Genomic DNA, 24,654 nt, shown 5'->3' with positions numbered 1-24,654 from the left:
TAAGGAAAACAAAAATAAAGTTGCCAGCACCACTCGTATTTCCATGTCCCGTCTTTTTTGCTGCAACCATGCCATCAATTCCATCCAATCTGTGGATATAATAAAGCCAGCAACAACTACTCTAGAAATCCCATGTCAAAACAGTTACTCCATTAATCAGATACCAAGACTCTGAAACAACAGTGTTGCATCGCTACTAGCAGTGTTCATGGATTGTACCAAAGCATAACTTCGTCAACATGCAAGGCAGCAAGGTCCATGAACACGCACAGAGAGAGAGAGAGAGAGAGTTCAATACTGTAATGTTTAATGCAAAGCAGCAAGTGTACACAAGGTTGGATAAGAAGCACACACCCAACCAAAGTTAATAAGCCTAGGCTCACGTCATAGTCCCTCCTCACATATAATAAAACAATAAGTCAATCTAACCAAGCAACACTACGACACCCTGCCACACAATGCCAACCATCTTTTTTCTTTTTTGTGGTTTTTTTTCAAATTAGAAAGCTCTTAACAGAGCCTGCTAGAAAGAGGAAAAAAAGTACAAACCTATGATCATCTGCTAAGCTCCAGAGCATCCAGTACTTGGGAGTATAATTCTTAACATTATAAACTGTACACGCATGGCAGAACTAACCCCACAGGGCTCTTTAGTTGGTGCTGATTGGTTTTGACTTCGCGAGGTAGACCATGCAAGCATGCCTGAAAAAACGAAAGAAATGAAAGCCAGCAATTAAAATCACACTTACCGGAACTGCTGGCTTTCTATCTTTCTGTTCAGATCAACATGTCTTCACAGCCAAAGATTGCCATTGATCCAATATCTAATCTTTCATGCCGTAGTTGTTAAACTCAATCTGCTACTGAGAGAGGAAAAAAAACCAAGAAAGCAGTATAAAGACAGACAATATAAGAAGAACCCGGGATATGACATCTAAAATTTCAAAATACATGCCTTAACACTTGTTTCTGCACAGCTTCTGAGTTCACACCACCTGATGCATTTATCACCATCTCAAGTGCAGCATTTGGCTTCACATTAAAAAGCAAAAGACAAATACAAGAAATTAGGTTACGATTGGTCAGAACATAATACATATCCAAGATTAAATAAGTCAAAAAGTAAAGAAAAAAATACTAGGTAAAAGATATATTGAGCTCAGACACAGTCCCTACTAAAGTGTGATTCTCAACTGTCCACCTTCTAAGATTGTACAGCACTGGTGAAGGACCATAAAACTCTACAATCTATGGGTCAGACTGATGAAATAAGAAATCCACTAGCAGAGTAAAATGCCAAATAGCCAAAGAAGAGAATGAACAGATGACTAAGATAGAGAAAAATGGCAGTTCATAGAAAATCAAGGCAAGTGAAGGAACTTAAATCCGAAACCTCTAACTCTTCCAGCGATCCATCTCGCAAAACTCCATCACAATTAACACATCCATCCTCCAAAGGCAACATGGAATGTGCTTCACACAAATCGCCCAGAGAAGAACCCAGGTTATTAGCCCCTGCAATGCTTTCTCCCACACTGCTACCTGCCACTGGTACAAATCCAGAATCCTCACAAAAACTGCCCTCACTAGTAGGAGTTGTTATTATGCTCGAATTTGATGCACATGCAGTCTCAGTTTCTTGGCATAGCATCCCTTTTTCTGCTTCAGCTAGCTCCCCAGCAGAACCTTTATCACCGTCAATCCAGCGCAGCTCTCGGCTAACAGATCCAATCCCAGTTCTCAATCCATTTGTTGCCAGACCTTCCACCTTACTGTTATAACCCTGCAATATTCTGTTTGTTTCAGCAGATGCTTTGTTTCCCACCATATGAGACGCCATTTGCTCTGGAGACACACTACTGAACTCATCAGTAATAATCTCAGGAGAAATCGAATCCTCTCTCTGTGGGGTAATACATCGCCCTTTTTCACGGATACCTTGCACATCAGTACCATTTTTCCTCTTAAGGCATCTCTCACTGGAGCCATTCTCAGGAGAAATTGAACCCTGACTCTGAGGGGTTATAGATCGCCCTTTTTCAGGGATACCTTGCACATCAGTATCATTTTTCCTCTTAAGGCATCTCTCACCAGAGCCAGTCCTACCAACTTCACCATATTCATGAGAGGGTTTATTGGCCTGCTGCTGGGCAGTTGGCCTCGATGGTCGAGATCGTTTATAACCATCGGGGAACACATATGAAGGGATCTGCCTTCTACGAACATGTGAAACATAAATTTCCATCCCTGGTTTCCAAAACATGTACATGTTTACAGACTGCCTGAATTCATCTACGGTCCCACGGATATCAAACTGCTGACCTTCTTGAATCATCTCCCCCTGTTTCCTTTGCAAACCCATAAAGAAAGCACAATGGGCACACTGCTTGGATGTATCCACATACTCATGAGGATAAGGATGGCACTGCAACTTCCCCAACGTGTCTCGCTCAATCTGCAAACAGAATTGATAGCATTAGGGATAAAAGAAACAACTCTTCACCCATATGCTGTCTACTACATGAATTTTAACAACCCTGTTTTTTGTGCCATAAACCAAAAAACAAGGCATCAATGTTACCATCAGAGTCAATTGCCGCAGCCTGGATTCCACCCAGCCTTTCCAAGCAAGCAAGTCATCGACATCAGCTGCAACTATGTCTACCTGAAGGTAGTTCTTATAGCTTTCAAAGAACAAGTATGGTTTAAACAGAGCACTCCATTGGGCTTTATTGAGTTCAATCTCCTGGATTTAGGCAAAAAAAAAAAAAACCCAAAATACAAAACAGTGAAAGACATACACAACCAAAAAAAGTTTTCTTCCATCTCAATAAATCTTCTTACCTCACAAAATTTGTTACCAAGTTGGAATTGCTCCATCATAACCCTGAGAGTGCTTGTCGAAACGTTGTAGCTAGAATTCATGCAAGGGTAAGCAGGCGTTATGATGGGCATGTGATGAGTCCGGTCTCGAGGGTTCTTCCGTGGATCCCAAACAGAAAATCCAAGTTTGTCCTCTTCAATTGCACATAACATCACAGGGTTCGGCCAACGCCACTGTGTATAGACCCTAAAAAATCGAGAAACAAGCATACTGGGAACTGCATTAGGATAGAGCTGGCATACACGAGCTACAAGAAGGGCCCAGTTAACACCCCCAAGAAATCCAGTCACCTGAACAGATGCACACAAGAGAGGTTAAAAGAAGCGGAAAAACAAAATGATTACATTATCAGGAAAGTAAAAGGTCACTCACATTGGAATAAACACCACGCCTCTTGGCCCAAAACTTCAAGCACCGGAGTGTGGTACAAAAATGCTACAATTCACAAAAGAGTAGGTAATGGGCAGACCAAAAAAGAAATGATATTTAAAAAATAGAAATTAAATACAAAACACTAAACCAATATGAAACAATTTTGTTTACTCATTAAAAACAGCGGATGCATTTCACCTTGACATTTGGAACAAGCTTCAAAATTTGATCAGCAACCCTGCAGCCATTAAGACTTCGAACAGTGGGCTCATCAACATTGTACAATACAGAGACATCAGAGATGTCCAAGTCCTGTTGACACATTTGTTACCTTAGATAAATCCAAAAGATCAAGCACTCTAAAGCTAAAAGAAGCCCACAAGTAGACAAACTTAACATAAAACAGTACATGTCAAAAGAATTTAATAGGGCAACTAATTGTCATCCTAACAAAACGATTTTTGTTGTTAGTTACATACACTGCCACAACTGTTAGCAATCTATGATATTAAGTAACGCTGCACAACGGTAATGTCAGACAAACAAATCTATTTATGCTTACAGAAAACCAAGCGTCAAAAAAAGGCAAAATGAATGGGCAAAGTAACTAAGAAACAGTGTGCAACAAGATCTTTAATCAAAACATTATGCACCTCTGGGGTCTAAACTAAGCTCAATTCTACACCATGAAAGGAGCTAATCATCCAAAAGTGCAAAAAAAAAATGTGGGAACTAAATTCATAGAAATTTGAAATATATACGAAGTTGATTTTAACCACAACAGAGAGAAGATCACTTTCTTTGGTCTGGCAGTCGAGAGAAAGAGAGAGCACTCTTTCTTAAAACTTCTCATTCATATACTCCATAATCAGGCTAAGGGAAGATCTCACACAAAAAAATAAATTCAACTGTTACTACCCAAGAAACAATTCTAAAAGCTGTCTTTACATAATGCATCATTTTGGCTAGACAAAACTGGCGATGCTTTTTTTAAGTAAAATAAAATTTTATTGAAGCAAGTAACAAGGCATAACCCAGTACACATGAAGTATACAACTGAGAACACCGAGTTACAAAATAGGAGCTAGATGTGGAACACAAATTGACATGGTTAACAGAACGTTTAGTCTTCTGAACTTACTTCTGGTACAACCAAGAGAGAAATACTTGCATAAAGAAGGTCAATGGGTATTCCATCAAACTTGAATTTCATTACTGGGACATGAGCATCTGGAACTGGTTGCAGTTCTGTGACTTCTTCCATTTCTGCCAGGATGTTATGCAATATAAAGAAGAAGTCTTCCTGGTGAAAACAAGAAAGAATTAGATGCAAATACTGAAATGATGAGTCCAACAGCCATAACAGAAATTGCCCAAATTTATATTATTACCTCCCGATTCACATATGATGGCCCCACACACAACGTGTCTATGTCAGTCCCAGGACCATGTACCTGTCAAGAATCTACCTTCAGTTTGCTTTGCAGATAATTTGGAAGGATCATCTTACAAAAGAACATCAAATGCATCAACAAACGATACTACAACAAAAAAATTTTGAAGAGCAGAAGTATGATGATTGAGATAATAGGAAAGAAAACTGAATGGTCTAGAGCATTGTTTCAAGGAAGCAATTTAATTCACCAAAACGGACTAAAACCATAAAGAGCATACTCACCCCGAGTCGATAAGAACCAAAAGTAAGAATGACAGCATTTGCATCCTCCACCATTTGATCAGTGTATCCTCTCAGCCGAGTAAGTTGCTTCACCCAATCTTTTACAATCTAATATAAACATAACTTTTACCACTAATTAGCACACAAAGTTGAAAATAACCACAAATCAGAATATCAGTGTAAAAAAAGAACATGTATTTCAATTGTATTGCATAAAATGAGTTCTAAAAGTCATTCTCAGATTTTTAATAATATCAACACCATTACTCTCAAAAAAATATTAAATCTTATATTCCATTCCATCTAACCTGAGTGTCACACTTTACTTTGTCTGTCAAAAAGTTATTTATTTTTCAAAACCATTGATTGAGATCCCGTAAACTCTACTCTTGAATAAAGATGCAAGATCATTCAAGACATGTAACGAAGTGTAAAGTGCAACATTAATAAAATTCATTAAATATAAAGTGCAACACCTCCCTCAATATCACGGCATGTAATGAAGTTAGTGCGTATTCAATCATTACCCAGTAAAAAATTATTTCAGCAATCCCCTCAAACCAACATTATTAAAATTCATGGTGTCACCAAAAACATAAACAGAACACCACTACCCCAAAAACAATAATAAAAAAGAAATGAAATGAAAGTAGATTGATGCCAAACAATCCCAAAAAAGTTATACGTGTCCTTAATAGTCTTTACAATAAATAACCAACTTGGAAACTTTTTCCATCTCACCCCCTTACCAAACCTGGATGATAGCTATTTCCCTAATCTCCACCAGGCTCCAAATAGATAGATTGCACTTACTGTCTGCCACACTGGCATTTATTCGTTTACCTTAAATTTCAATACTCCAACTTCCTCCACAAACCATCAGTTCCTTTGCTTCTCCTTCCAAAATCTTAGGTCTCGTTTGTTTTCACAACTATTCTCACCTCATCTCATCTAATCATTATAACTTTTTCAAATTCCCACACAAAATAAAATAAACAATTCAACTTTTACAAATCTCAAAACAAAAATAATATTAAAAAAATATATTTTAACAATATTTTATTCAACTTTTAACTTTAATCTCAATTCATCTCATCTCATCTGCGAAAACAAACGAGGCCTTAAAGTTAGTCTTGAAAGAGTCAACAATCATCGTTTCATTATGTAGTCAATAGGTCATGGTAACCATTCAGAAATGGCCCAATGGTGCTTGTGGAAGATCCGACTAGAGTTGATTGGCTTCGACAATATAGGGACTTGGTAAAGTGTGCATAACGTTGACTATGAAAACACATGGCCCTTTCCGATTAGGTAGCTAAATTTTTACCAAAAAAAAGAATCTTGATATCCTGATGGCCGGACTGATATATACATCAGATTGTGATTCTCGACCATGATTCAGACGATAAATCACACCATGGATTCTCGTCAACCTCATCATCTGACATTGCTGTCTACATAACAAAATTTAGTAAAACCACAATGTTCAGATTAGCAATGATCACCACTTTTCCTCGTCTTTTCCAAACTAACCATGGCTACCGGGTTCCATTGATTATACAATTGTTTCGTCTTCTGTATGTTGCCGTCTTAATGGGCTCCCGCCCCAGAAATCAAATAAATTATTTCATGGGAGGGTGAGCTCCTGAAATTCCAAACTCATAAGTTTCCTCTACCATTCTACAACTTTAATACCAGCCTAACTTTGATAACGCACTTTTTAAAATAAAAATATGTGATTCTTCTAGGCCGAAACTTGTTAGGTCCCACTGGCATTCAATTCGCAATTTTACCACAAAAATCCAACTTCCCGTTAAAAAGAATTGAGTGATCTCACCTGGCGAATTCGACCAAGAACCTCCTCTCTCTTGGCAGCTTCCTCTTTTCTCTCGTAAAGCCCAGCATCCACCAAGAACTTTCACACCAAGAAACTAAGATTTTAGCATAAAACATGAACACAGTAGAGAACAGATCTCTCTCTTAAAACAAGAAAGACAATGCAAACCTTCTCCAGTTCTTTGTTTCTCTGTCTATCGGCTTCACTGGGCCCCGCCGTTGATATTGGCTTCGTCACGCCGTGTTGCTTCGATGCCGAAGCCGGCGAAGGACTCAGCCCCTCTGAACTCACCATCACCGTACCCCCAAAAATTTTTTTTTTTTTAAAAATCCGAAAATACTAATACCTAAGACCCGAGATATTCATGAAATCAGACAATCGCAAATAGGAAAGAAAACTACTCGAAAAATCAAAACCCTAAAATTGAAGAAACGAAATGGGAGATTGGAAACATGAAACTAAAAAAAGGAAATTTGGAAGCAATTTAAGGACAAAATGTGAAATTGAAGGACCAAATAACGAGGAGGAAACACAGAAGACATATAAAGAAAGTTTTCCCAGAGAATGCAGAGAAAATTGAGGAGATCGAGAACCAAAGGCGTTGAAAAATACGTAAAGGAAATCGGGAATACGAGATCAAATAGAACAAGGAAACAAAACCAAGACACAGCCACACAGCAAGAGGGAGAGAGGGAGAGGGAGAGAGAGAGAGAGGAGCCCTAAACGATGTAGGAAAGGGAGAGGTTGGGTCGGCGCGAGACACAGAGCGAGACGGAGAGGTGGCTGGGGCGGATGGGAGGAAAGTTGATTTTCTTTTTCAATAGGGGATAATTTTCCTCTAGATGTTGTTGTTTAAACCTTAAAACGGGGCGTTTCAGTAACGGGGGACGGCATTTTTGTGCGGATCTTTTTGTCCAATTGGAAAAGTGATCTGATTGGGGCTGATTGATTATGATCTTCGATTTCATAATTGCTTTGAAATGAATGTAGAGATGGGTTCGACTGTATAGAAGATGGATTAGGTTCTGCAAATATATGGAGAATTCCCCATTTTTCCTGCTTTTATAAGGTTTTTGGACACTGAAATTATATGAGATAAAATAAAATTGGATGATAAATTTGTAAATAATAGTGACATATTTGTGAACAGTAATGAAATTGTTTGACTTAAGTGTTAAAAATCCAACCATTGATCCAAAAGTCTTGGGACTGTTGGATTTTAATTTGGTTAGACTCGTTTGTTTTCAGAGATGAGATGAGATTAAATTTAAAAAGTTTAATAAAATATTGTTAGAATATATTTTTTAATATTATTTTTATTTTGGGATTTGAAAAAATTAAATTATTTATTTTATTTTGTGTAGGGATTTGAGAAAGTTGTAATGATGAAGTGAGATGAGATGATATATTTTCTGAAAACAAACAAGGAATCCTCAAAACTTGAACTCGTGACGCAATCTTTGCTCTGATATTAGTTATTAAAGATCCAACTATTGATCCAAAAGCCTTATAATTGTTGGATACTAATTTGCCTCAGGGGAAGAGAACTCAGCTTTGGAGGAAAGTGCATTCGTGCATTTCGAAGGTTCTCACTAGTTTAGGTGGAAAATTCGAGAAGAAAATGTGTCGTTTTGGTGGGATAAGTGGTTGGAGAATGGTCTTCTTGGTGCAACACATGCGATTATGGAAAGTCCTAATTTGAAAATTAAAGATTGACGGGTTGAAAATGTATGGGACGTGGATTTGATTACTAGGTTAATTGGTGAGAATAAAGTTGCTGAGGTGTTTGGAGTTTTGAGCAAAAGTAAAAATGGGAAAGATGTGTTAGTATGGACAGACAATACGAACAGGAAATTCTCCTCTAAGAGTGCATGAAATTGTGTTGGAGTACGTGCTTCAAAGGTTCAATGGACAGACTGGTTGTGGCATTCTTGTCTCCTAAAAAATATGTATGTTACTATGTGGAATGCATTTAATAATTCACTGAGTGTTGATGATAAATTGCGATCAGTGGGGATTCCAATTGTGTCAAAGTGTGAGTGTTGCTTGACAGGTGGTTTCGAGGATTTAGATCATGTTCTTGTGTCTGACAACTGTACAAAAGAATTGTGGCAGCGAGCTGCTGCTCAGGTGGGGCTAGGTCGTGTATCAACCTCGATGTGGAGTCAGTTAATCGATACATGGTTCATAAAGGCCTCAAATAGCTCTCAAATGGGGCAGATACTTGGGATTTTACCTGTAGTTATTACTTGGCTTCTGTGGCTGAGAAGGTGTAGAGCTCGTATGGAAGGGAAGAAGGATTCGGTGCATCATGTCTGGTTTCAGCTGAAGCATTTGATTATAAAGATTGGAGAAAAATTAAAATCAACGAAACTGCAATCAGAGCGGGATATGGCCATTTTACTGAAATTTCAAGTTCTGTCAAGGCTCCGAAGAGAATGTTAACTCGATTGGTTCAATGGAATCGACCAATTGTATGAAGGGTGAAGTTGAATGTGGATGGTGCTTCTAGAGAGAATCTAGGATTAGTAGGAGGAAGGGGTGTTGTGCGGGATTCGGATGAAAATATCATTTTGGTTTTCTCGGTAGCATTGGGAAATGGTACTAACAATTATGCGGAATTGATAGGGCTATTGCATGGACTTTGGTTGGTGAAAGAATTGGGATTAATTGATATTGATGTCGAGCTCGATTCCTAGCTAGTAGTTCAATGGCTGAAGGGAAAAAAAATGTGCAACCTGGTACTTGGAGGATTATTGGGACGAGGTAATGGTGGTGTTGCAGCCTGCAGGGCTTTAATGCCTATTTCTCTCACATATCCCGGGAAGAGAATAAATCAGCGGATTACGTGGCAAGGCTGGGGGCAAAGGGTTCTAATAATCAATGGTGGTCTGCTCGGGAGCTGCCTACAATTCTCAAAGGCATTTTGCATCTTGAAAAAACTGGTCTTCCCAATATACGGTGTTGGTTTCTGATTTGTTTTTTTGCTGATTTTTTTTTTTTTTTAATTGATGTTGTTGGCATAAGTCGTGGGTTCGTTGTAATGGTCTGCCCCTACCATAAAAGGGGTTTGCATTAAATTATGGAGGTTATTTCTCCACTTCGAAAAAAAGGCCCTTTAACCATCATATCATAATATAAGATATTTTATAAGGTTTTGAGAAAGGAAAATGATAGTATGTTCTATCATTTTGACCACTTATGTATTTCTATATATATAACTTTTTTCTTAATGATTAAGAAGTGATTATTGATATAGTGTATTGATATTTTGTTATTATTTAAAAATAATTAAAGATGTTTAAAAAATGTGAAAAAGAAAAAAAAATGGGATCCTAGCAATCAATGTTGGGTAACACCCTAGCAGTATCCTTTGAAAAATGAGTGATAAAAAGTTGAATAAAAATATTATTAGAATAAAATTTGTTAATATTATTTTTATTTTTAGATTTGAAAATGTTATATTATTTTGTGTGTTTTGTTTAGAAATTTGAAAAAATTATAATGATTAAGCAATGACTAAATGAAAAAATTACAAATCTCAAAATTTGAAATTAAAAAATATTTGTATTTTAGTAGTGTTTAGATGCTGAGATGAGATAAGATGGGTTGAGACCATCTCAACATCCAAACGAGACCTTAATTTCTTTATACCATTGGGTTTAGAAAAATTGGAAAAAAAATGTTAGTTTAATTGTTCTATTAATCAGTGAATGGGATTAGGACTAATAGTTGACCATTATTTACAGTTTTTCTTGTATGGATATTATTCGTTATTGTAAAATTAGAAGAGAGAGATATAATGTATGAATCCCTACTTATTTTTTTAAGAAAATGATAGTTACAGTTATGAGTGCGCAAGCGCTGTGTAATTATTTTAAAAAATAAATAAATACGAGCATGAAAAAATAATATTTTTTTTAATAGTAAATTTTAATCTTTTTCAAAACGACTGCACCATACTTATACACTAGATAACTGCATATAGCATTACTATTTTTTTTTTTAATGTTGCCCAGTCTTTATGAAACACCGACAGAGTTTGAGTTCCACAACTATTGTGTTACTTGTGTATGTGTGTCTCTCTAAATCCACCCTCTTGGAATTCTTTGCCCTAGTTCCACTATTCGCCATTTGGAGGTGCATTTTGTCATTCACACTGTGACTCGGAGGCATTTTGGCCCAACTCAAATACTTTTTTTTAATAAGGGGGCCCAAATGAAATTTTGAAAAAGGCTGATATTTTTATGGGCCGATGTGGACTGCATGGGAGACAACCAGGGCTCAAATGCTGAGCCGTTACCGAGGTTGCCACTAGAGGCTTACACTTGAGCCTAAAGGTTGCTATATCATCATCATCCTCATCACTATTGCTATTATCAATGAAAAAATCTATTTATCATTCTAATTTGCATCATCTTATAATATAACATTAAATAATAAGTTTATACGTAAAATATAATAAATAATTTCTAATTACCTAATACTACATCATATGATGATAAAAGTGATTTTTTAAGAAATATGACGTCCTTTTAAACTTTTAAGATTAGTTATAATGTTTTCGTTGTCTTCCTTCCCTTTCGACTCATATAAATTTATACCTTCCTGCCATTAATTTTTTTTTTTAACAATAATTTGAATAAATATTGCGAAGATGGATAACATTTTCACTTATAAAAGGTGCAATTTTGGTATAACAAGCACATGATCACTGATTAGCTGACGTGGAGAAAACAATTTCAAAGGATTGAAATTTAAGTTAGTTGCTATTTTTTTTTAAATAGGGAATGATCCCATTCAATTGATTTTCAGTTAGGAGAAATGATAGACATTATCCTCTTGACTATTATTCTTTCTTCATTTGTTCATGTGACTCCAAATGCTATATTACTTTTTATTTATTGGTATTTTAACCAAATTGTAGTATATTTCACAGAAGTCTATTGTCAAATTCAAAACTTGGTTCATATATCTTTATGAAATAACGCCATTAACTAATATTAGTTGGTAGTAAAATGAGGGATAAGATAATTTAAAAATAGTCAGTTTCAAAATATTAGGTAAGGCATTGAAAGAAATTAGGTTATAAAATAGAAGAAGGAAACCACCTAATATCTAAGAGCACTAGTATTAGACTAGTCAAATGTTTGTGAAATTCAAAACATAGCTAAGTTTTGTATAAATAACCTGCATTGAACTAACTAAAAACCTTTAGTTTAAACTTTGAGTTACGGTAACTCTAAATAAATTTTTAAAATTAGAGAGTCACTATTTATTCATCAAATATTACGTTAGATAATTAAGTCGATATAAAAATTAATTAGGAAACAATAATTTTAAGTAAAAATTAAATTATTAATTTATATATGGAGTATATTCATAAAATATAAAAAAAATTTATTAAAAAATATTATTATTAAAATATATATTATTATATTATTATTTTAATTTTAAAATAGATAACCCAATATAAATTAATATCTCGAATGACTTCTACTTTAATTAAAATCTTAACTTATTTTAGACTTGGCAATTGACAGAGGATTGGCAATATGCTCTTATTATATTTTCCTTGAGTTGCCGTCGATGTCAGCCAAATTCTGTCCTTACGATCAAATCCTTTCAAATCAGCTACTACACCCGAATTTTCACTTGTAGGTAAGGTAGGTATCCTATCCCAGTGGCTCCGCACTTGCCATTTGTAACATCCTGAACATTGTTTATTTGGTAACGAGGAACTTCGGGATTCCAAGAATTACAAAAAAATGAAAACCCAACATTTATTGCGTTGCTTCCATATCAATTTGGATTTGCTTTAATTGCATACACAAGGAAAGAGGCCCTTTTTCAACCCAAGGCATTGTTTCAGAGACTTTCCTGCAGGAACAATGGCAGAGAGATTGTGGTAGGAATCATGAAAGGTACATTGGGCAAAATTTTCTGGAATCACTCTGAGTGATACGGAGACTGAAAGACGTTCTCCAACCCAAAAAAGAAAGCGAAGTTTCAGCCTTTTTTGGTCGTATTATTTGGGACAAAGAGAAGCTAATAAAATAGCCCTTTTAGTGGGTATAAGCTTTTAATGGCTCTTCAGTGCACTCGTACAAGAGAGAGACAGAGATATGAGAGAAAATTATGGCTTTGAGAGTCGTAGAAGATAGCAAAGAGTCAGAGGGAAAGAGACGGGCACAGACAGTGAGAGAGTATACTCGAAAGCGGGTTGAAAGTGAAGCATAATAAAAAGTGAAGAGATTCACGGGATTGTCAGTGGGTATTTTTTCGTTTGTAGGAGTACACGTTGCTCCAGAAAGTTAAGAGAGAGAATAAGAGAAAATTCTTTCTTTGTGAGAAATTTGAGAGAGAGGAACAAAGAGAAGTGGCTGTGCTTTTTGTAGGCTGGAGGAGGTTGGTGGTGAATTCGGCGCTGTTTTTGAATTTTAGAAGGTGGGTGAGTTTTTTTCTCTCTGATTATTTCTTCGGCTTCACTTTTTAATTGTTATGCCTTTTGTCTGTAATTCTTGTTTGTTTACATGGGGTTAGTTTCTGAAACTTTATATTTTAACGGGTTTGAGCCCTCTGTATCTTTCTGTGACATCTTTTTGTCTTGTAATACAGTTCTTCACGAGGAGCTGTCAGAATTTCTTTTCAAAATATAAAAAAATCCAATCTTCATCGAAGTTTTTTGTTTTTAAGGTTTGGATGCCTTTTGTTTTGTTAATTGTGATTCGTATGCTCCACACTTCGCTCACATCACTTCCCTGCTTCAAACCTGTAAAGATTCTAGAGATCTTACAGATCGTTTCTTCCCCTCCCCTCCCTCTCTCTCGTACAAACTTTTTAGTTTTCATCTCAATAAACAACACCTGGGTTTGGTCATAGTTTTTGAAATATTTTGGTCTCTCTCTCTCTCGCTTTTTTATTCCTGAAACGCCGTTCCCTCTCTTAGCTTCTTGCTCATTGAAGGATTTGTTGTTATCGCATTTGTTTGTCTAGGATTTGCTGGGCTTGTTTAGCTCATTCTGATTTTCAGTTCAAATTTTTGAGAGGGAAAAGATGGGGACTTGTTAGGGAAAGTGGAAACCCGACCTGGGATTTTGACTTTGTACCTAACATTTTATTTCTCTTTGGACTTTTTGGCTGTTTACTTTCTCTCTCTAGTTTGTCACTCCAAAGTCACTAGAGATAGAGAAAAAATGGGAAAGGCTACCAGATGGTTGAAAGGCTTGTTGGGAATGAAGAAGGAGAAGGCTCATGTCGAAAATTCAAGTCAATTGACTGGAGACCGGAGGGAAAAGAAAAGGTGGAGTTTTGGCAAGTCGCTAAGAGATTCTAGCGCAGTTGCTCAGTCTCCGGCGAGCACTTCGGGTAAAATACCAGCCACCGATGCGGCTTGGCTAAGATCCTACATTACTGAGTCAGAGAAGGAGCAGAACAAGCATGCAATTGCCGTGGCTGCTGCGACAGCAGCCGCCGCTGATGCTGCAGTTGCCGCTGCACAGGCAGCGGTGGCGGTTGTCCGGCTGACAAGCCAGGGACGGGGAGCATTGTTTGCTGGAGGGAGGGAAAGGTGGGCTGCTGTGAAGATTCAGACTGTTTTTAGGGGTTGTTTGGTAAGTAGGTTTCCAATTTTGTCTGTTTTCTTTCGTCTTTGGAACCTCATTGATCTCATAGTTTAACTGGACTAATCAAGTATTCCAAATCTTTTCTGTTTTCGATGTGATTGTTTGTGTTTTTTCACATTGTGATGTAATCCCTCTAGACATGTCTGTTGCAGTCTCATAAGTGTGTCATTGCAACCACTGTTTTCGTTGGTATAATTTCTTTCTCAAAAGTATGAAAACTAATTTGAAAAGAATGATATAGGGTTACAACTCTATTATTATTCATCTACTATTTTTTTTTATATTTGATTTTTTTTTAATTTTTTATTTTACTTAATGATTAAAGAAGTGAATATTAGTAAAATTATATATATTTTTTAATTTTTTCTTAATGATTTAGAATATTAAAAAAATATTTAAAAGAAAATGATAAAAAATTAAAAAAACTTAAAAAATACACTTGAATAGTAGATGGGTAGTAATAGAGTAGTAACTATCCGTTTGAAAATGCCAATGGAACAGTACAAGTGCTCGTGGGTCAATAAGATGGTACATGTGTTGTTCACTTTTTTAATGTTGACTTGGCTAATCATTCTGCTTCGAATTCTTTTTCCCTTTTGATCCCCTATACTGATATTGTGAGAATCTGAAATTTTGAAATTTGAAAGTTTGTTTTTCCGATCCGGGTCATCTCTGTTATTCCTTTTGCTTTTCATGATTCAATTTGGGTGCTTGTTCCTTTCACCATTTAGGCTGCGGTTAGATATTAAACTGAACTGAGTTGATTTGAGATGAAAATTGAAAATTGAATAAAATATTTTTAGAATATTATTTTTTAATATTATTATTATTTTGAGATTTAGGAAAGTTGAATTGTTTATTATATTTAGTGTTGAAATTTAGAAAAATTATAATGATTAAATAAGATGAGTAGAGATGGATTTGAGATCTAAACGGACCCACTTTTTTGGTTCTTAGATTGGTCTTCCTGTTTCTTATTGTGCGTTTTCTTCTGTACTCGGCATTTCTTTGCGTTCTCCACGATGTTGTTCTTGGGGTACTACATAAATGTCATGCATTCTAGGCACCTTGTCCCGTATACCAAGTTTGTATGGAACCGTGACATTTATGAATTATGCAAAGATTGCCCCTTATTTTTTTTTTTACAGAAGATTCGTAATCTTTTACTGAAAGTTTCCGTTCACTGTCAGGCCCGGAAAGCGCTTCGAGCTCTGAAAGGACTTGTCAAATTACAGGCTCTTGTTAGAGGCTATCTTGTCCGAAAACGGGCTACTGCAACCCTTCATAGCATGCAAGCTCTTATAAGAGCTCAAGCTGCAGTTCGCTCACAGCGTGCCCGTCGTTCTCTCAACAAAGAGAATAGATTTCATCCTGAAATTCGACCCCGAAGATCTATTGTAAGACCGATTCCGTGTGTGTGTGTGTGTGTAGTGTAGAAGTTAGTATCTAATTGATTTGTTTCTGATTGCAGGAGAGATTTGACGAAGCAAGAAGTGAATTTCACAGCAAAAGGTTATGGACATCATATGAAGCTTCAATGAATGCATTCGAAGATAGCCCAAAAATTGTGGAAATTGACACATGCAAACCCAGATCAAGATCTAGGAGAATCAACACGGTGTTGTCTGAGTGTGGTGAAGACCTGCCTTACCATACAATCTCATCACCTCTTCCTTGTCCAATTCCTGCTCGAAACATTCAAGACTATGAATGGTACTTCACTGGTGAGGAATGTAGGTTCGCTACTGCTCAGAGCACTCCTCGGTTTGGTAATTCCATCCAGTCTAATGCCCCGGCTACACCGGCCAAGAGTGTCTGTGGAGACAGCTTCTTTAGACCATACTTAAACTTCCCAAACTATATGGCAAGTACACAATCTTTTAAGGCCAAATTGAGGTCTCACAGTGCACCAAAGCAAAGACCCGAGCCTATGCCAAAGAAGAGGCTTTCACTGAATGAAATCATGGCAGCAAGAAATAGCATTAGCAGTGTTAGAATGCAGCGGTCTTCTTCACGAGATGAAGAGGAAGATTTATGAGATACTGTTGCTACTTGCTAGGAGGTACTCCTTGTCATTCAGAGAGAACATGTTTGGGTTGTTTCAGTTTTAAATGATTCTCTAAGCTTGCTTTTCTACTTCATCGTCAACAACAAATAGGATAAAGCTAAAAGGTCCTGTAAATTCTTCTGAAACAGTTATTGAATTATGCCTTATGAAATGAAAGGGCTTGTTTTTTTTTTCTTCCTAATATTAGATCTGAAATACATGATTCAAAACCGTGTTACCAAAAAAAGATTAATACTTCAAAAATACTGCAGAATCGGATGGTTTATTGCTTCCAATAAAAAAATTGGAGACCTTGTTTCTCTTAGCACGGTCAAGACACTTGGAAAACCTTTTTTAATGTTTGCCAGCACAACTCCTCAGGTATTTGAGTGCCATTAGCTTCCCACCAATTCAAATCCCTACGAAGTTTCCTTGTAGGTTCCACCGATACAGCTGTCTATCAAAGGACAAAGCTTGATTTACATTTGCTAGTGAACTGGTTCATCTCTCTCTGCAGCTAAATATCATCATCCTTTTAAAGGGTACTTTAATTGGATTTTGACCATCCGTTTGAATATAACACGCTCGATTTATTTTATTATTATAATTTTTTTAAATTTTAAAATAATAATAATATTAAATAAAATATTTATTTTATTTTATTTAAATCATTTAAAATCAATTAAAATCATATTCTAGCAAGCTAGTGTTTCCTTTGGTCTCTTTTCCTCTAATTTGCCCCTTTATTCTTTTCCATTTTCCATAAATGGTAGAAAAGCATATATGTCAAAACAGTTGCATGCTTTCAAATTTCACTTCAAATCTCTGTGCAGCAGATGAGTACTCAAGATCTAGAGGCTGACAGATAACAAACTAGCTCAGTCAGCTACTTGCTGTGTTCAACCATTAAAAAAAACATCTTCCAACCTTGCTATTATGGAACATCCAAAAGAAAAAGGTTGCAATGAATATTTCTAATTACTTAACTATATCATGCCTCTACAGTTGGGAATTGTGTGTGCCTGTACGGTCCATCCAATTTTTTCTCGCATGCATTTATAAGTCTAAGCTTCAAACAGACAATGACCAAGGTTTCGAAATTTCGAACATGGAACAGAAATGCAACCCAATTAAATGAGAAAGCGAAAGTGTGGGACCTCTTCATGGAACTTTTTATCAGCAATGATTAGAGCTTTTATTTCATTGATGGGTTTCTGGGCTTTGCTTGCATCAGCTTTTGATGGCTCACATGCTTTCGGGTTTAAATAAAGAAAAGAAACAAATTCATTACAAGTGGTAATTTGGAAAAACGTGCCGGTCTTTTGACTGAATTATTATCACCCCCAAATCCCAACCTTTAGGCATAAGCCATACATCATCCATATCCATATGCCCCATCTCGTGGAGCGCGTCGATAAGCTATTCTCCTCGCAGTCCTGTCTTCAACCCTCGTGTCTTGCTTCGAATTACCTTTATGTCCAGTTTCAAAATCCAGATATCTCATCTTCCCAACATATTTATTCAAACATCATATCTATTTTTGTAAAAATAAAAGCAAATGTTTCTAATCTTTTAAACAGAAGAAAGAAAGAGACGTTGAGAAGGACTGGACAGAGATTTGAAGCGGTGTTTTCCTAATTAACATGTCTCTCATGATCCAAACACTGACAATACAAGTTTTTTAATGCAATTGTTTATTTGGAGTGCTTCATACGAGAATATGGGTGGCCCGTTCTCTTTGGTCCAGCGGCTATGCTTTCGTCATCCCGCCGTGCATTAAAAAAGATGCCCATGCTTTTGAAAAAGCACTTGACATGATGATCGGATCAAAATGAAGGTTATTGCATTTGTTTATTCAATGCAAATCTAGGGTTCGTTTAGATCCTAGAACTAGAGCTTCGTGGTTTGAAACTTTTTTGAATCTTGAAAAAGAGAAGGTAAGGTGCTTGTGCATGTGTGTGTAAAAGTTGTAATTAGTCAAATTACGCATTAATTACTCTTCAAATTCCCATTTAGATGGGAAACTACGAAGTTGGAAAGCAGCCCAAAAGTCCACCTTTGACCATCTCGGAACGTGTCCTTAGGCATTGAGAGGATGGATACTATTGCCATTCTGGGGAAAATAAGAAAGTGGATGGCCTAAATTAGTAAATTATGGTTTATTTTGTAAAGTTTCATGTGCCCCGCACTATTCTGAATACATAGATTTTACAATGAGCAACTCCCACCGGTCTTTTGTCGGCACCCAGCATGGTAGGTCATTTCGAATTGTCTAAGAGCCCTCTCTCCATGAATTAGTTAAAATTAAAATATATTTTTTATGAATATAAGATAAATTTAATTTTTGACTATTTTATTTATATAAATCTTCATATTAAAATAATTATTTTTTCATTATATAACAATAAAATAATATAAAATGAATTTAACTTTGGATATTTACATTAAATTTTTATATTAGATTATCCATTTATTCATTATATAGGAATGAGTAATTAATAATTAAAAAAAATTTAAAATTTAAAATTTTTAATTATTAATTTACTTTTTTTTATCATATTTTATTAATTTTTATCATTCCCATCCAATTATATTTTTTTTTTATCAAATTTAGACAGATAATCCATAAATCCGTGCACTTGAAGAAAGTATCCATTCAACAAATATTTCTAAAAACTGGACATGTTAGTTTGCTGGAGAGAGAAATAATTTATAAAATAAGAATTTGGCCTATGAACTTGAATATTTAAATTTAGAAATTATTTTGAATGTAACTGTAGCTAAATTTCAATTATTTGGAATTTGACTAATTCATTGTGATCCTTTTTTGTTATTTAATGACTAAATATTCAATGAATTTAACTTTTAACTAATTCATTGAATATGCTATAAGGTTTCAACCACTAGACCTTAGCCATTTTCTTGGGCACCCAAAGCTTCTTGCCATTCTTTGGACCGTTGATTGTGGAGAGAAAGAAGGGTTTTGTGGTTAACATAGCCTTTAATTTTTTATGAACATTATAAGCACATAGTCTTCGTGAATAGTTTTAAGTAACAAGCCATATATTTGTAGACACATTACATATGTTATATTGTAAAATCTGCATACTACACTTACATATGAAATTAGAACAATGAGTTAGTTTCACATTTTACTCATGTTTCAGTTAATTATTATTTTAAAAATTAAAAAAGTTGAATTGTTTATTATATTTTATATAAAAATTTTAAAAAATTATACTGATGAAACGAGATGAGACACTTTTATCATCCAAACAGGACCTAAGAGACTTATTTCCATGTGGTTCCATGCATGAGAGACCATGATTTGCCTCCCTTTGTGAATTCTTCATAAAATTATCAAGAACCATGGCCAATATTTAATTCCTTATCAGAAAAAAATAAAAAATAAAAATTGAATAAGGGGAATTACATGATTTATTCAACAAATATAAAATAATGAGCAGCTGCAGGTGTTTGATATATCCAAGATGGGGGATACCATGGCAGATTGTTAGGGTATGGGTAAGCGGTTCGATGCACAGTTTTGTAGATGTGGTCCTAAAATCCAACCGGACAACCACTGGTCGGTGTCATGCCCTGTAACCAACATTAAACAATCAACAACCATAAAGAATAATCATGTTGTTTCTTCCTTTTCCTTTCCTTTTTCTTTTCTTTTTTGCTTTTGCTTTATGCTCACGTAAACATAAAGAGTATGGTCCATCACCGACCACAACCCACTTATCGAAGTGGACAAGAAATACATTAAAATAATGGTACATTAAAATTTTTATAAAAATTTTAACCGTTCGTTCTCATTATCTCGACTCATTACTGCATGTGTGTATTGAAGAACAATCAGTATAAATATGAAATATACAAATAGAAATATGATAAGTCTTATTCGTTAAATTTTATTATAATAAAAATAATAATTTTACAATCTAATGTACCTTGTTAAGCTGCGTCAATTTGAAGATTTAGGGTGTGTTTGGTTACCAAACTCACCTCAACTCATTATTACAATTTTTTCAAATTCCAATACAAAATATAATAAACAATTCAACTTTTTCAAATTTTAAAATAATAATAATATTAAAAAATAATATTCTAACAATATTTTATCATCACAACTCAACTCAACTCAACTCAACTCACTTCAACATCCAAACACATCCTTACTGTTTTATGTTTTTTTTTTTTCCTTACCTAAAGCATTTGTCTATTATAAAATATTGAGGAAATTAATGTTGTCTGCTAACAAAAAACATTTGACGTTCCCCATTACATATAACAGAGAAATACGGGTATCATGCGTTTCTGGAAGATACAAGAATGAAGAAACTTCATCCTTTAAACCGGCTTGCAGCAAGATTTATCATGTTTTGAGTTTGCTGTTATTGTAAACATGGAAAGAAGGTGAGATGGGAGAGATTTTGAGGAGTCTCCTTCAATAATCAAGTCAGAATATTATAAAAATAAAAACATCATAAATATTTATTTTTAAGAGCCAAAAGAGAATAATTCTTTTAAACAAAAGCATTCCTTATTTATTATGTTTTAAAATCAGTCAAAATTAGTTCAAGTATTTTCAAAATAGAAAAACGTATAAATATGGATGGATTTATTAAAAAGGAAAATGATAGTGTGATTTTCAAATGTGTCCACCAAATGTGTCAATTCTTATATTTTAATTTTCTTTTCTAATGATTAAAGAAGCAATTATTAGTGAATTTATATTTTTATTTTCTTAATAATTAAGAATGTTTAAAAAATATTTAAAAATGTTTAAAAATATTGTCTCATTTTAGTGGGAATTATCCCAAGTAACACATTTCACTTTCAAGCTACCAAAAGTTATGATGTATCAATTTTGTAAAGATTAAATGGCCTAGATCATCTCCCAGACCTATTGGTTTGTGATGAGGATATTATTTATCAATTTTTGATATTTATAAATGAAATGTATTATAGAAATATATTATGCCATTCTTCTAATATTTAGTGTTATTGGAAAGCTTGCAACAAATCTGCATTTAGATGTTGAACTGAATTGAGTTGAGATGATAAAATATTCTTAAAATATTATTTTTTAATATTATTATTATTTTGAGATTTGAAAAAAATTAAATTATTTATTATATTTTATATTGGAATTTAAAAAAGTTGTAATGATGAGTTGAGATGAGTTTAATAACCAAACGAAACTAAATGTTACGATAAATAATATTTGTAGTTATAGCAGAAGCGTCAAACATTCATTTAAAAAAAAAATGAGTTAATATAAAATTTACATAAAAAAAATTAATTTTTTAATAATAAATCTCACTTAAAAAAAAATAAATCGTAGTTACACAACCTCGACTGAATCCCTTTACTCAAATGTTATAACGGTTTTTTTCATTCTACCTATTTCTTTTCCACTCGAGCCACTAAAAACTTTCTTTCGTGTTTACGAAGTAGCCTTTGTTTCAGTCTGTTAAATTGCAACTCGGCCCATCACTTGGAACGAGGCCCTAGTAATAGATCAATTCCAGGCCCAACTATCTACTCCCGGTTTGGAACCTAATAAGGCAGGCCCTTGAAAGCTTGTAATGGGTGATTAATTAACTTGCGTATTTACTGCATTTTACCGTTGAGCCACTGGCACTTCCAACGGTCGAATAAATTTTCAAAATCGGAAATTTCGACTAGTTGTTAGATCATGCGCTTGCCTTAACGCTCATATCTCCACGCTCTTCTTTATTCGTGACAGTTTGATTGCATCAAAGAGAGATAATCACGAACACAAAAAGAAAATTCCCTTTCTGTGTTATTTGACGGAGTTCGTGAAACATTCTTTAGTGAAAAAAGGTAAAAAAAAAATCCATTTCGGGGACAATAAGGGGGCATCATCATCGATGTCTATCAAAGCTCCTGGAATTCCAAGAGTCTCAGTGTCAGGTAAACCTCTCTCTTTTCCCCGTCTCGTATCTTTTGGTTTTCAAGAAATCATAACAAATCCAAAGCAAGAAAAACTTTAGTCTTAGTAACTGGTTTGATTGAAGTTATCTTTTTCTTTTTTGAAATCATAAAACAGATTTATATGTATACTTTTCTCAGTTCTTTGAACCGTTCACACATTTGTACAAAGAAATGTTATCGTTTTAATTTCAGATGAGAACGATCAAAGCCATCGAGAAATGGGTTCTAACCTTCAGACCACAAAGAAATTTATCCCACAGCATTACATGTCCCGAACCATATCTGCAGCTAGCAAGGTCGCTGTCCCCAGAAAGAAAATCTTAGGCGAAAGGAATGCAGCCCCGGAATCGATGTTCTCCGATTCCCATATCCAAAAGACCTCGATTTTTGAATAAAAAATCACTTTTGTGAACCCCGGAACCGATATTTCCGATGTATCATCGCCGCAGGGGTTTGAATCTGATGACAATGGGGAGAATGCTCTTGTTGCTGATGTTTCTTTGCGACCCTATGATCCGCTAACTAATTTTCTTTCTCCACGACCTAAATTTCGCCGGTACATGCCGAATAGGCGCCGTGAGATTTTTCTTCGTTGAGAAAAAGAGATCACAGGAGGAAAATATGGGACGTATATTAGTACAAGTGGTTCTTTTGAATTTGGGAAAGCTAGTGAGGAGGAATCTGACTCGGTTTGTGGTCGTGGCTCTTTGCCTTCATCTCGCGAAGGATCTTTACAGCAAGAAGACGAAAATTGAGGAGGTAGAGGAGGAGAGAGGTAGGAGCTTGAAAAGGGTGCTGGAGTTTTTAGCTTGGTCTTTTCTTTTCGTTCTTTCTACCTTTTATATATCTTCAATGAATTCTCCAGCAACTTCACCTTTTGAGGGTCTTAATAAAGGTGGGTACCTTAAGATTTTAAACCATACGTCGGAAGCTTTATTGGCTATGAGACTTGAAAGTGGAAGTGACATTTGGGATCAGGCAGAAGACATACAATTGGATTTGGTTCGTGGATACCAGAGAGATAGGATTGAGGAACAAAAAATGGTTGAAGATGTGAAAATAGGAGTAGACATTGCTGAGGAGCTCAATGAAGTAATATATCTAAAGGGTGCAAAATGTAAAGCTTTAGAGGTAGTTGAAGATAGAAAGAAGGGAACAGTTGATGAGTTGCGTGAAATGACAGAGCCACAAGCTGCAGATATTGACGAAGATCGTGACCATGAAATGGTGAAGATAAAGGGGTTTTTCTGACATGGTGATTGATAATTCTGAGTTACAAATTGGTAAAGAACTATACAAAAGTTTGAGACTTTGCAGGATTATCAGGCACAATCCACGTTTGATGGAGAGGATCGCCAAATCATAGAATCCGATATTGCAAATATTCTTGAAGAAGAAAATGTAAGAATTACAGGAGAAGAAGCACGAGGGAACAACAGAGAAGAATTACTGAAGATGCTTTTGCGTGAAAATTGATTATTGCTCTGTACATGACGCTGTTGCTTTATACAGGAATGAAACAAAACAAATCCTAACTCACAAAAGAATGTTCTAACGCTATACAACTATCTTAACAACCTGTAAATTTACATAATAGTACAAAGTACTTCAGCTATGAATGGGACTATTTAGTAAATTGCCTGAACAATTATCATATGAGATGTGTCCATTGGATATAGGATCTTGGTTGCATATCAGCATCTTGGAGGATGCCACGAGTTGCTGCATTTGCATGAGATAAGTTGATGTTGTCTCTCCCCCCCCCCCCCTCCCCCGCGGCGCAAGATGGAGAGTAGATGTTAGCTACTCCCATCTTGGAGATATGTGAGTAGAGTAAATGAGAGGGCAAGGACTTGGTAAACATATCAGCAAGTTGCAACTGTGTAGGAACATGAGTAGTCCGAAGTGTGCCTTCTTGTATCTTGTCCCTTATAAGATGACAATCCACTTTAATGTGTTTTGTCCTTTCATGAAACACCGGGTTAGATGCAATGTGCAAAGCGGCTTGATTGTCACAAAATAATTCTGCTGCTTGAGGGTGAGAGATGGCAAGATCAGTCAACAATTGCCTTAGCCAAGTGAGTTCAGTAGATATAGAAGCCATGGCCCGGTATTCAGCCTTGGTAGAGGACCGGGATACGACAGTTTGTTTCTTGGACCTCCAAGAAATGAGAGATTGTCCCAAGAAAATGTAAAAACCAGTTACAGACCTGCTAGTGTCTGGGCAAGAAGCCCAGTCCGAAT

At 35.5% G+C, this 24,654-nt stretch overlaps 3 protein-coding genes across 6 annotated transcripts; 2 read left to right on the top strand and 1 right to left on the bottom strand.

Annotated features, from left to right (window-relative positions):
• Nucleotides 1-287: 287 nt before the first annotated feature.
• On the bottom strand, nucleotides 288-7,595 carry LOC121258167 (nuclear poly(A) polymerase 4-like). 2 transcript variants are annotated; one of them, XM_041159564.1, is made up of 12 exons: nucleotides 6,940-7,595; nucleotides 6,772-6,849; nucleotides 4,935-5,042; nucleotides 4,648-4,710; nucleotides 4,398-4,559; nucleotides 3,455-3,568; nucleotides 3,257-3,319; nucleotides 2,845-3,174; nucleotides 2,582-2,746; nucleotides 1,394-2,455; nucleotides 956-1,032; nucleotides 288-863 (listed from the first exon to the last, which is right to left on the bottom strand). In XM_041159564.1, exons 1-12 carry the CDS (start codon nucleotides 7,063-7,065, stop codon nucleotides 833-835), a joined length of 2,379 nt encoding a protein of 792 aa, XP_041015498.1. In that variant the 5' UTR covers nucleotides 7,066-7,595; the 3' UTR covers nucleotides 288-832. The 2 variants fall into 2 exon arrangements, with proteins under 2 accessions (XP_041015498.1, XP_041015491.1); XM_041159557.1 differs by having other exon boundaries at nucleotides 288-702.
• Nucleotides 7,596-12,524: 4,929 nt separating this feature from the next.
• LOC121259916 (protein IQ-DOMAIN 14-like) lies at nucleotides 12,525-16,631 on the top strand. 3 transcript variants are annotated; one of them, XM_041161727.1, is made up of 4 exons: nucleotides 12,525-13,218; nucleotides 13,933-14,384; nucleotides 15,587-15,793; nucleotides 15,868-16,631. In XM_041161727.1, exons 2-4 carry the CDS (start codon nucleotides 13,968-13,970, stop codon nucleotides 16,432-16,434), a joined length of 1,191 nt encoding a protein of 396 aa, XP_041017661.1. In that variant the 5' UTR covers nucleotides 12,525-13,218; nucleotides 13,933-13,967; the 3' UTR covers nucleotides 16,435-16,631. The 3 variants fall into 3 exon arrangements, with proteins under 3 accessions (XP_041017661.1, XP_041017677.1, XP_041017669.1); XM_041161743.1 differs by having other exon boundaries at nucleotides 12,525-13,222; XM_041161735.1 differs by lacking the exon at nucleotides 12,525-13,218 and having other exon boundaries at nucleotides 13,257-14,384.
• Nucleotides 16,632-22,161: 5,530 nt separating this feature from the next.
• On the top strand, nucleotides 22,162-23,806 carry LOC121261112. Its single transcript, XM_041163292.1, has 2 exons — nucleotides 22,162-22,389; nucleotides 22,603-23,806. The coding sequence occupies exon 2, from the start codon at nucleotides 23,032-23,034 to the stop codon at nucleotides 23,659-23,661; it is 630 nt and encodes a 209-aa protein (XP_041019226.1). The 5' UTR covers nucleotides 22,162-22,389; nucleotides 22,603-23,031; the 3' UTR covers nucleotides 23,662-23,806.
• The last annotated feature ends 848 nt before the right edge of the window (nucleotides 23,807-24,654 follow it).

The sequence above is a fragment of the Juglans microcarpa x Juglans regia genome, chromosome 1D (genome assembly GCF_004785595.1).
Source record: "Juglans microcarpa x Juglans regia isolate MS1-56 chromosome 1D, Jm3101_v1.0, whole genome shotgun sequence".
Classification (NCBI taxonomy): domain Eukaryota; kingdom Viridiplantae; phylum Streptophyta; class Magnoliopsida; order Fagales; family Juglandaceae; genus Juglans; species Juglans microcarpa x Juglans regia.
Note: the sequence above shows the minus strand (reverse complement) of the source record. Positions and strands in the feature narration are given on the sequence as shown.

Coding starts and splice junctions, on each gene's coding strand:
- LOC121259916 (XM_041161727.1), top strand. CDS start 13,968: ATGGGAAAGGCTACCAGATGGTTGAAAGGCTTGTTGGGAATGAAGAAG. Junction 14,385..15,586: donor CTGTTTTTAGGGGTTGTTTG/GTAAGTAGGTTT, acceptor GTTCACTGTCAG/GCCCGGAAAGCGCTTCGAGC. Junction 15,794..15,867: donor TTCGACCCCGAAGATCTATT/GTAAGACCGATT, acceptor TTCTGATTGCAG/GAGAGATTTGACGAAGCAAG.
- LOC121261112 (XM_041163292.1), top strand. CDS start 23,032: ATGGGACGTATATTAGTACAAGTGGTTCTTTTGAATTTGGGAAAGCTA.
- LOC121258167 (XM_041159557.1), bottom strand. CDS start 7,065: ATGGTGAGTTCAGAGGGGCTGAGTCCTTCGCCGGCTTCGGCATCGAAG. Junction 6,850..6,939: donor GAAACAAAGAACTGGAGAAG/GTTTGCATTGTC, acceptor TTGGTGTGAAAG/TTCTTGGTGGATGCTGGGCT. Junction 3,320..3,454: donor AGCTTGTTCCAAATGTCAAG/GTGAAATGCATC, acceptor TGTGAATTGTAG/CATTTTTGTACCACACTCCG.